General features: G+C 42.6%; 1 protein-coding gene across 1 annotated transcript in view; it reads left to right on the top strand.

The window, feature by feature from the left end:
* meis1a (Meis homeobox 1 a) overlaps positions 1-12,500 on the top strand; it is a gene marked incomplete at both ends in the record, with an annotated part of 107,639 nt that overhangs the window by 13,075 nt on the left and 82,064 nt on the right. The window contains 2 exons of the mRNA XM_083636016.1: positions 3,558-3,701; positions 11,864-11,978. Of these exons, the coding sequence (XP_083492142.1) occupies positions 3,558-3,701; positions 11,864-11,978 (259 nt within the window). The remainder of the gene's footprint in view (positions 1-3,557; positions 3,702-11,863; positions 11,979-12,500) is intronic.

Below are 12,500 nucleotides of genomic sequence, written 5' to 3'. Positions count from 1 at the left end.
ATAACGTTAAGGTGTGTTTGACCTAGCTAGAAATATTAACGTTAATGCCCTCACATTTCAGCGTGGTTACAGATAAACCTATTTAACGCTAGCTAGCTACATTACTGGCTTGATATCATATTCCAGATGCAACCTAGCTAGATAAGCTCCACACGGCTGTATGAGTAGCTACAATCAAATGTATTAAGCCGATATCATATTCCAGATCCAACCTAGCTAGCTAGATGTTAAGAGGTAGGAATATACCGAAATGCTAGACTTGATCGTGGACTTAATGTTAATCAAAAACGGCCACACTCATAACGTTAAGGTGTGTTTGACCTAGCTAGAAATATTAACGTTAATGCCCTCACATTTCAGCGTGGTTACAGATAAACCTATTTAACGCTAGCTAGCTACATTACTGGCTTGATATCATATTCCAGATGCAACCTAGCTAGATAAGCTCCACACGGCTGTATGAGTAGCTACAATCAAATGTATCAAGCCGATATCATATTCCAGATCCAACCTAGCTAGCTAGATGTTAAGAGGTAGGAATATACCGAAATGCTAGACTTGATCGTGGACTTAATGTTAATCAAAAACGGCCACACTCATAACGTTAAGGTGTGTTTGACCTAGCTAGAAATATTAACGTTAATGCCCTCACATTTCAGCGTGGTTACAGATAAACCTATTTAACGCTAGCTAGCTACATTACTGGCTTGATATCATATTCCAGATGCAACCTAGCTAGATAAGCTCCACACGGCTGTATGAGTAGCTACAATCAAATGTATCAAGCCTTGATATCATATTCCAACGTGAATTCAGCTGAGGTGTTCGCTCCAGAACGAGACTGTTGCGTTCAATATTTGTACACGTTACTGTGCAGTAGTTAGTGCAGGCTAGTTAATTGTACATTGTGTTATACTTGAAAACCATGTCTTTGCTCCCTTATGTGTTCACAATTACAACAAATCTGTATGGTTTATCTGTTGGCATTAAACCGTGGTATTTCCTTGGGTGATATTCCATATTTGTCATTAAACCTAGCTGTTCACATAAATTTGCAATGATGATCGACCACGTGAGATATCACAAGTAGCCTACTTTTATTAAAAAATAAAATGCAAAGAGAGGTTTCCTTCTCTAACTATTGGTGCGTTCACAAAATATTTACACGAGATTTTTTTTATAAATAATAATCAATAACGTGGATAATGATGACATCTGCAGCTGCTGGACGAGAGACAGAAGAAACTACGAACGAAGATTGGAGCAGAGGACATGACTACAGAGAAACTTAACCGACCAGCACTCTGCTTCAATCAATGAATGCTTATAAATAAACCATACACATGAGAATTACCGTTAACGTTACAGCATTTAATAACATAAATATGGTGATATCTGGTGGTCTGAAATTACTCTCTATCTACAGTAGGGTAACTGGCTCCTATTGTGTCTTATTATTGTAACGTTTGAATCAGCGTTTCATAACTATAATAGCCTAATGTTACTGTAGCCTGGATGACGTCAGCTAATGCTACCCAGCCTTCCAGCGTTTATCTTCCATAATGCATTAAATCATAATCACAATGCGAAGACATTAGCTGATCACCACAGAGCTGCACAGACAAGTTTATCAGATAATTTCGCCGTAAAATGTGTCCAGGTGATCAGCTCTGAAGCCCCGGCTTGTATGGTCCGCTAAAATCCGATTTCGATATAGGTGTTATTTTGATCAATATTGTATAGCTGGCTAGACAGAGGAGTTTATCTGGAATCAGTGTGACAAGATCCCTGCTGCTAGCTTGTCTGCCTTTCTGTGTCAGAGTATCTAGCTACATTATCTGCATTACATGCTACACCATGCAAATATATTTCGATATAATTCAAACAATTAGCCCACTGTACTACTGGACTGTGTATTGCTGTGAATAAGTTAGATTTGATTGTGTAAAGTGTATCAGCTTTAAATATCCAATATATACAGCATTAAACAAACGACCAGCAGCATTCAAATGTGCAAAAACGTTATATTTATTGAAATGTGGTGATCTCATGTCACATTACATAATGTTATGCCCAAATGGTCTACTGCCCAGAAGCGTCACTTTACATGTTTGGTAGGGAATTATTTTAATTATGTTAAACCAGCGTTTATCTTCCATAATGCATTAAATCATAATCACAATGCTATGAAGACATTAGCTGATCACCACAGAGCAGCACAGACAAGTTTATCAGATAATTTCGCCATAAAATGTGTCCAGGTGATCAGCTCTGAAGCCCTGGCTTGTATGGTCCACTAAAATCCGATTTCGATAACGCTAGGTGTTATTTTGATCAACAGACCTCAACCTCAACAGCTGTTTTCACTTGAATTTCCTCACGTAGTTGCATAGCCATATAGCTAGCCAGCTAGTAGCTAGCTCGGGAGCTATGCTTTAGAGAGGCCAAATGCTAACGGCTAGGTAGTGCTAAGCCTCTGCAGCTGTTACACGTCATTGACAAAGACGCACTCTCTGATTGGCCGATCACGGCAGGACTGATGTTGGCAGTCACGCCGTCACTCATTGGCTGCGGGGTGGCTGCGGGTCTGCGCGGGTCTTTCAATCGCCCCAGAAATCGTTGTGAATGGCCCGGAGTCTAGACGCTAGTGACTGGGAACTGAGAGAGCAGGTCACGTGGTGGCTGGGTTTACCTAGGCTACCTCAGACCTAGTCCGGGGAGAGAGCTGCAGCCAGAGCCCCAATGGCTAATGACCTTGATAGGCTATACGCCTCCCCAATAAGTGAATGTTCAATGCCACACTGTGGCACCGCCAGGGGTGGACTGGGATCATAATTCAGGCTGGGCATTAGATACCAAGCAGGCCAGGCCGAGACGGGCCGACGCGCGTGCCGGCGTCCGAAGGGCGGCAGCGAAAAATTTGGGCCGTTTGAAGCTCAATTTGGGCCGTTTGAAGCCCAATTTGGGCCGTTTGAAGCCAGATTTGGGCCGTTTGAAGCCCAATTTGGGCCAAGTCCAATTTTACAATGAGATGCACCCACTTTAAACCTGAATAAAGTAATAAAACCACTAGTAAACCAGTAGGCGGCGCCTGGCCTGCTGTTCAGTGAGTGGCCTGGCCTGGCCTGGCCTGCAAAAAAAAAAAAAAAAAAAAAAAAATTTTTTTTGCAGGCCAGGCCACCGGGCATTTGCCCGACGTGCCCGATTATGCAGTCCGCCACTGGGCACCGCAACACTAACATAATGTGTGCATTAATAACAATCGAAGCAGACTTTTAAAAGTAACGCAAAAGTTACTTTCCCTAGGAACTAATTACTTTGAAGTGACTAGTAACGTTAAGGTAATTACATTACTTTTTGAGAGAAGTAACTAGTAACTGTAACTAATTACCAATTTTCAGTAACTTGCCCAACACTGCTGAGGAGTGATGTGAAGTTCAACAAAATCACCAAAAATATAACTGGAATATTGTTTAGGGAGTTCATAGTCAACCTTATAGGGTTAGGCTCTGTTTGTCTGGTTGGTACCTGACTGGTTTGTGACTTCCTGGTTGCAGGTTCACGAGCTTTGTGATAACTTCTGTCATCGCTACATCAGCTGTCTGAAGGGCAAGATGCCCATCGACCTGGTGCTCGACGACAGAGACGGAAACAAGTCGGACAGCGAGGACTTCAGCAGGTCATCAGGTAACATCGAGCAGGTGAGACAAATCAGCACAATGGCATCACACCTGACCACAATGACATCACACATGAGGACAATGACATGACACCTGAGAAACCAGTACAATGATATCACACCTGAGAAACCAGTACAATGACATCACCTGAGAAACCAGTACAATGACATCACACCTGAGAAACCAGCACAATGGCATCAGACCTGAGAAACCAGCACAATGACATCACACCTGAGCACAATGACATCACCCCTGAGAAAGCAGCACACCTGAGAAAGCAGCACAATGACATCACAGATGAGCACAATGACTTCACACCTGAGCACAATGGCATCACACCTGAGAAAGCAGCACAATGACATCACACTTGAGCACAATGACATCACACCTGAGAAAGCAGCACAATGGCATCACACCTGAGAAAGCAGCACAATGACATCACACCTGAGAAAGCAGCACAATGACATCACACTTGAGCACAATGACATCACACCTGAGAAAGCAGCACAATGGCATCACACCTGAGAAAGCAGCACAATGACATCACACCTGAGAAACAGGTACTGGTAAAAGAGGTACAATACAATAAAAAAAACAGGCAAAGCATAGTTTTTAACAGAGCCCCACCGATATGCCAATGCCGATACCGATATTAGGGAGTAAAAAAATTCCGATATCGATATATCGGCCGATATTCTTATAATATACAGTATATGCCCATTATATTGCACCATTTTCTTGCCATGATCCCTCAAATATCAAACACTTGACAAAGATATGACTTGACATGATCTTGAGATACATGTATGTAATGTAGGCAGGATATTTTACAGCTATCAATAAACGTTATTGTCCAAAATGACATCAATGCAATGAAACAGCAAACTTCACTGGGAATTTAATAACTAGAAATAGAAAAACACAAATAGAACAAGTATAAAATATAACTTGAGTTAAGAAAAAAGATCAAATATACACAACATGCTGCCTATAACTAAAAAGAAGAAAAGAAAAGAAAAAAGAAAAAAATACGTACTTATTACATTACATTATAGTTTAAAAAAAAACATCACCTATGACTCTCTCTCTTTTTCCTCTCATCTCTCTCTCTCTCTCTCTCTCTCGCTCTCTCTCTCTTTCTGCGCAGCTCTGAGATATTGAGCAAAGACCACGCAAGCCTAAAGTAAAGATCATAAATAATATGTGGAGAACCAAATGTTGATTTAAATCTGCAGAGAAACGTAGAACTGAACATTTTTGAAAGTTGAAAGTTTGAAAGTTGAAAGGTTGGCTTTTGCTCATTGCACTCGCACTGTAGAACTTTGAGTTGCGTCAAAAAAACAAATCAAGTGCTTCTTCTGCTCTCCTGGGATCTCCTCCTGCTTCTTCTGCTCTCCTCCTGGGATCTCCTCCTGCTGCCATCGCTGCTGTTAACCCTTTGCCTCCTGCAGCATGTGTTCCACATTAGTGCTCCACATTACGCCACTCGCCTGGTATGTAACGCATGATACATTTCCATGATCCCTCCGTCTACCACCCAGGCTCCTTATTATTCACACAGGATCATAACGAGCCTGAAGCCCGATCGATCCTTCGCCTCTGATCTTCTCGCTTTCTCCTCCTCTGGAGTCTCCTCACAAAGGTCGTCTCAAAGATCAAACATCAACATCTCTCTAAAGCTCTAAACCGGTGATTATCAAGCCTTTTCCATATATCAAGGAGCGCTAATGTAGTGTCCAGAAATCCATCACTATCTTGTATGCAGGTAGAGAGATAATAGACTATCTTTTATGTAGGTAGAGAGATAACAGACTATCTTTTATGCAGGTAGAGAGATAACAGACTATCTTTTATGCAGGTAGAGAGATAACAGTAGAGAGATAACAGACTATATTTTATGTAGGTAGAGAGATAACAGACTATCTTTTATGCAGGTAGAGAGATAACAGTAGAGAGATAACAGACTATCTTTTATGTAGGTAGAGAGATAACAGTAGAGAGATAACAGACTATCATTTATGTAGGTAGAGAGATACCAGTAGAGAGATAACAGACTATCTTTTATGTAGGTAGAGAGATACCAGACTATCTTGTATGTAGGTAGAGAGATAACAGACTATCTTTTATGTAGGTAGAGAGATAACAGTAGAGAGATAACAGACTATCTTTTATGTAGGTACAGAGATAACAGTAGAGAGATAACAGACTATCTTGTATGCAGGTAGAGAGATAACAGTAGAGAGATAACAGACTATCTTGTATGCAGGTAGAGAGATAACAGTAGAGAGATAACAGACTATCTTGTATGCAGGTAGAGAGATAACAGTAGAGAGATAACAGACTATCTTGTATGCAGGTAGAGAGATAACAGTAGAGAGATAACAGACTAGCTTGTATGCAGGTAGAGAGATACCAGTAGAGAGATAATAGACTATCTTGTATGCAGGTAGAGAGATAACAGTAGAGAGATAACAGACTATCTTGTATGCAGGTAGAGAGATAACAGTAGAGAGATAACAGACTATCTTTTATGTAGGTAGAGAGATACCAGTAGAGAGATAACAGACTATCTTTTATGTAGGTAGAGAGATACCAGTAGAGAGATAACAGACTATCTTTTATGTAGGTAGAGAGATAACAGTAGAGAGATAATAGACTATCTTGTATGCAGGTAGAGAGATACCAGTAGAGAGATAACAGACTATCTTTTATGTAGGTAGAGAGATAACAGTAGAGAGATAACAGACTATCATTTATGTAGGTAGAGAGATACCAGTAGAGAGATAACAGACTATCTTTTATGTAGGTAGAGAGATACCAGACTATCTTGTATGTAGGTAGAGAGATAACAGACTATCTTTTATGTAGGTAGAGAGATAACAGTAGAGAGATAACAGACTATCTTTTATGTAGGTAGAGAGATAACAGTAGAGAGATAACAGACTATCTTTTATGTAGGTAGAGAGATAACAGTAGAGAGATAACAGACTATCTTTTATGTAGGTAGAGAGATAACAGTAGAGAGATAACAGACTATCTTTTATGTAGGTAGAGAGATAACAGACTATATTTTATGTAGGTAGAGAGATAACAGTAGAGAGATAACAGACTATCTTTTAGGTAGAGAGATAACAGTAGAGAGATAACAGACTATCTTTTATGTAGGTAGAGAGATAACAGTAGAGAGATAACAGACTATCTATTATGTAGGTAGAGAGATAACAGTAGAGATATAACAGACTATCTTTTATGTAGGTACAGAGATAACAGTAGAGAGATAACAGACTATCTTTTATGTAGGTAGAGAGATAACAGTAGAGAGATAACAGACTATCTTTTATGTAGGTAGAGAGATAACAGTAGAGAGATAACAGGCTATCTTTTATGTAGGTACAGAGATAACAGTAGAGATATAACAGACTATCTTTTATGTAGGTACAGAGATAACAGTAGAGAGATAACAGACTATCTTTTATGTAGGTACAGAGATAACAGTAGAGAGATAACAGACTATCTTTTATGTAGGTAGAGAGATAACAGTAGAGAGATAACAGACTATCTTTTATGTAGGTACAGAGATAACAGTAGAGAGATAACAGACTATCTTTTATGTAGGTAGAGAGATAACAGTAGAGAGATAACAGACTATATTTTATGTAGGTACAGAGATAACAGTAGAGAGATAACAGACTATCTTTTATGTAGGTAGATAGATAACAGTAGAGAGATAACAGACTATCTTTTATGTAGGTAGAGAGATAACAGTAGAGAGATAACAGACTATCTTTTATGTAGGTAGAGAGATAACAGTAGAGAGATAACAGACTATCATTTATGTAGGTAGAGAGATAACAGTAGAGAGATAACAGACTATCTTTTATGTAGGTAGAGAGATAACAGTAGAGCGATAACAGACTATCTTTTATGTTGGTAGAGAGATAACAGTAGAGAGATAACAGACTATCTTTTATGTAGGTAGAGAGATAACAGTAGAGAGATAACAGACTATCTTTTATGTAGGTAGAGAGATAACAGACTATATTTTATGTAGGTAGAGAGATAACAGACTATCTTTTATGTAGGTAGAGAGATAACAGACTATATTGTATGTAGGTAGAGAGATAACAGACTATCTTTTATGTAGGTAGAGAGATAACAGTAGAGAGATAACAGGCTATCTTTTATGTAGGTAGAGAGATAACAGTAGAGAGATAACAGACTATCTTTTATGTAGGTAGAGAGATAACAGACTATATTTTATGTAGGTAGAGAGATAACAGACTATCTTTTATGTAGGTAGAGAGATAACAGTAGAGAGATAACAGACTATCTTTTATGTAGGTAGAGAGATAACAGTAGAGAGATAACAGACTATCTTTTATGTAGGTAGAGAGATAACAGACTATATTTTATGTAGGTAGAGAGATAACAGACTATCTTTTATGTAGGTAGAGAGATAACAGACTATATTTTATGTAGGTAGAGAGATAACAGACTATCTTTTATGTAGGTAGAGAGATAACAGTAGAGAGACAACAGGCTATCTTTTATGTAGGTAGAGAGATAACAGTGGAGAGATAACAGACTATCATTTATGTAGGTAGAGAGATACCAGTAGAGAGATAACAGACTATCTTTTATGTAGGTACAGAGATAACAGTGGAACTAAAATAGTCATTCTTCTACATTCTTTTGTGCTTGTAAATGAAATTCTGAAGTTTACCGGTTCATCAATTTGCTGGGGACCCCCTGGGATGCCCACAAGGACCCCTGGTGGTCTCCGGACCCCACGTTGGGAACCACTGCTCTAAACCCTCAGATAGGTTGATGTGTTCATAAAGAGCTCAGCAGGCAGAGCAATGTACCGATGCTGGCAGGGTTGCGGGTTCAATTCCCTCAGGCCGCCCATGTTACCAATGCGGCCATGGTTCACCGTGGGCAAGAGAAGGTGCACAGTTGTGTCTTGGTGGTTGAGTTCAGGTGACAGAATGTCCACCAGTGAACCTGTTGGTTAGCGCCCATCAAACAGCGGCTTCTCTCTGAGGGCATCTCAACATCTCGTCTCTCACAAAGCTCTGAATGTGTCTGCCATGTATAGGCCAGTTTTGGGCCAAGCAGTAAACACAGTTAGGGTTCTCAAAGTTTTGATTTTAATTTAGGGACCGAACAAATGCCCGACAAAAAACGGAACACTTTTTTTTTAAATTCCAAAACAAATTCATGTGAGAAATCTAATGTATGTTGTGTTTTCTAGAGGAGAAAAAAATCCTATTTGTACATTTGTAGATATTTTAACATGCACACACACACACGCGCACACACGCACACACGCACACGCACACGCACACGCACGCACACACACGCACACGCACACGCACACGCACACGCACACGCACACGCACGCACACACAGAGGTGTAGTGCTATCTAGAGAAGTGGGGGAACGCACCTATATGGGGAACACGGTAACTGTCTGCCTTTCCGAAGCCCTGCCACTCTGAACGTTAACTTCCATTATTCGGACTGGCGGTCGTTCACCTTAGAAGCCGCAATGCCGACCTTAGGTTTAGGCGTGGGGGTGGGAGAGGTTAGGTTTTGGGTTAGGGTCTGGGGGAGGTTAGGTTTAGGCATGGGGGGAGGTTAGGTTTGGCGTGGGGGCTGGGAGAGGTTAGTGAAAAACGGGGAATATAGAACCCTTTCTGAGAGTGCCGATATTTCGGAGTGGCAGAACGTCGGAGTGGCAGCACGTCGGAGTGGCAGCATGTAACCGGGGAACACCTGCACACGCACAGGTCCCAACAAATCATCATCATTTGGCACGGCGGCCGGCATTTTTAGAATTTTGTGGCGAATTCTGGCGATGCAAATTGCAATGGGGTGATTAACGCTAACTTTTGATTCAACCGTGTTGAAAAGAAACACGCTTTTAACATTGTTTCTTCATGCTTGTAAACGTACCTTTTTAGCAGCTGGTCCGAAAAATGAAAGGATGTTTGGCTGCCTTTTTCATCTTTACTTGTTATAGTGAGGTACTGGTGGAAAAAAATGTATTTTGATGGTGAAAAAGCCAGTAGCTGTTTCAGTAGCCTATAGCTTTTATTAAACTGAGGTTTCCCCCACGCTGTAGCTAGTTAAAAGGAATGTTTCCTTTTCCTTCAAGCCACGAGTTGATGCTGTGTGAATCATTCAGCCCACCTTAAATATAGGACGAATGACAACGTTGCCAAGTTTCACTCGTTTTATTGGCTCGACATGCACACACACACTGACACACACAAAACACCCCTTGGAGAAGTATGGGAACGCCGTTCCCCCGCGGTCTATGGGCACTACACCTATGCGCACACACACACACACACACACACACACACACACCATACCTGCCAACTACGCTGCAGAGGACCCCATTGAAATGTTCTTTTTCCCCACGCTAAAATTCAGCCTAACTTTGCAGCGTTGTTTACCCACCTTCCTGACATGGTCGGAGCCAATGGATGCCTTAGGTCTTCTAGTTTCATAAGATACTTAACAAGGCCATACCTAACCCTGGCTTTAAAACTGAGCCTGCTAACCAGGCCATACCTAACCCTGGCTTTAAAACTGAGCCTGCTAACCAGGCCATACCTAACCCTGGCTTTAAAACTGAGCCTGCTAACCAGGCCATGCCTAACTCTGGCTTTAAAACTGAGCCTGCTAACCAGGCCATGCCTAACTCTGGCTTTAAAACTGAGCCTGCTAACCAGGCCATACCTAACCCTGGCTTCAAAACTGAGCCTGCTAACCAGGCCATGCCTAACTCTGGCTTTAAAACTGAGCCTGCTAACCAGGCCATGCCTAACTCTGGCTTTAAAACTGAGCCTGCTAACCAGGTCATACCTAACTTTGGCTTTAAAACTGAGCCTGCTAACCAGGCCATACCTAACCCTGGCTTTAAAACTGAGCCTGCTAACCAGGCCATGCCTAACTCTGGCTTTAAAACTGAGCCTGCTAACCAGGCCATACCTAACTCTGGCTTTAAAACTGAGCCTGCTAACCAGGCCATACCTAACCCTGGCTTTAAAACTGAGCCTGCTAACCAGGCCATACCTAACCCTGGCTTTAAAACTGAGCCTGCTAACCAGGCCATACCTAACGCTGGCTTTAAAACTGAGCCTGCTAACCAGGCCATACCTAACCCTGGCTTTAAAACTGAGCCTGCTAACCAGGCCATGCCTAACTCTGGCTTTAAAACTGAGCCTGCTAACCAGGCCATACCTAACCCTGGCTTTAAAACTGAGCCTGCTAACCAGGCCATACCTAACGCTGGCTTTAAAACTGAGCCTGCTAACCAGGCCATACCTAACGCTGGCTTTAAAACTGAGCCTGCTAACCAGGCCATACCTAACGCTGGCTTTAAAACTGAGCCTGCTAACCAGGCCATACCTAACGCTGGCTTTAAAACTGAGCCTGGTAACCAGGCCATACCTAACGCTGGCTTTAAAACTGAGCCTGCTAACCAGGCCATACCTAACGCTGGCTTTAAAACTGAGCCTGCTAACCAGGCCATACCTAACGCTGGCTTTAAAACTGAGCCTGCTAACCAGGCCATACCTAACGCTGGCTTTAAAACTGAGCCTGCTAACCAGGCCATGCCTAACTCTGGCTTTAAAACTGAGCCTGCTAACCAGGCCATACCTAACGCTGGCTTTAAAACTGAGCCTGCTAACCAGGCCATGCCTAACTCTGGCTTTAAAACTGAGCCTGCTAACCAGGCCATACCTAACTCTGGCTTTAAAACTGAGCCTGCTAACCAGGCCATACCTAACTCTGGCTTTAAAACTGAACCTGCTAACCAGGCCATACCTAACTCTGGCTTTAAAACTGAGCCTGGTAACCAGGCCATGCCTAACCCTGGCTTTAAAACTGAGCCTGCTAACCAGGTCATACCTAACCCTGGCTTTAAAACTGAGCCTGGTAACCAGGTCATACCTAACCCTGGCTTTAAAACTGAGCCTGCTAACCAGGTCATACCTTTAAAACTGAGCCTGCTAACCAGGCCATACCTAACTCTGGCTTTAAAACTGAGCCTGCTAACATGTGCAAAAAAGTGTCCTGTATTCTGTGCTACTTCTCTTTCGGAACCTGTGCCTTCCTTGCTACCTCGCATCTGATTGGCTGCTTTTCCGGCGTCTTCCCCCTCCCCAGATCTCGTGGAGCAGAGATCATGACGACGTGGCGTCGATCCGCTCGGCCGGGACGCCGGGCCCGGCCAGCGGAGGACACACCTCCCACAGCGAACAGGACAACAGCAGCGAACAAGGTGAGAGCCTACACCTCAAGGCCCGCCCCCTTCTACAAAGCCCCGCCCCCCCCCTTCTCTATCGCCCAGGATCTGGGTCCATAGAGCTCAACAGTCACGTGACAATGGGGGAGCACTCTGAGCGACAGTGGGCGGGGACCAGCGGTCTTGAAGGTCCGCCATTACGCTATTAGCTGAACGGCTAACATTATAATAATATAAATAATAATAATAATTGGATTTATATAGCGCTTTTCTAGACACCCAAAGCGCTTCACAGAAATCATTATTCATTCACACCATTCGTACCAGTGGTGGTAAGCTACGGGTGATGTAGCCACAGCTGCCCTGGGGAAGACTGACGGAAGCGTGGCAGCCATTTCGCGCCTACGGCCCCTCCGACCACCACCAACATTCATAGACATTCATACCCATTCATACGAGGCAATGAGGGTTAAGTGTCTTGCCCAAGGACACAACGGCAACAGCTGGGAGGGAGCGGGATTCGAACCGCCAACCCTTGAGTCATTGGACGACCTGCTC

This window comes from Poromitra crassiceps (genome assembly GCF_964638095.1).
Source record: "Poromitra crassiceps genome assembly, chromosome: 4".
In the NCBI taxonomy this organism is placed as follows: Eukaryota; Metazoa; Chordata; class Actinopteri; order Beryciformes; family Melamphaidae; genus Poromitra; species Poromitra crassiceps.
Note: the sequence above shows the minus strand (reverse complement) of the source record. Positions and strands in the feature narration are given on the sequence as shown.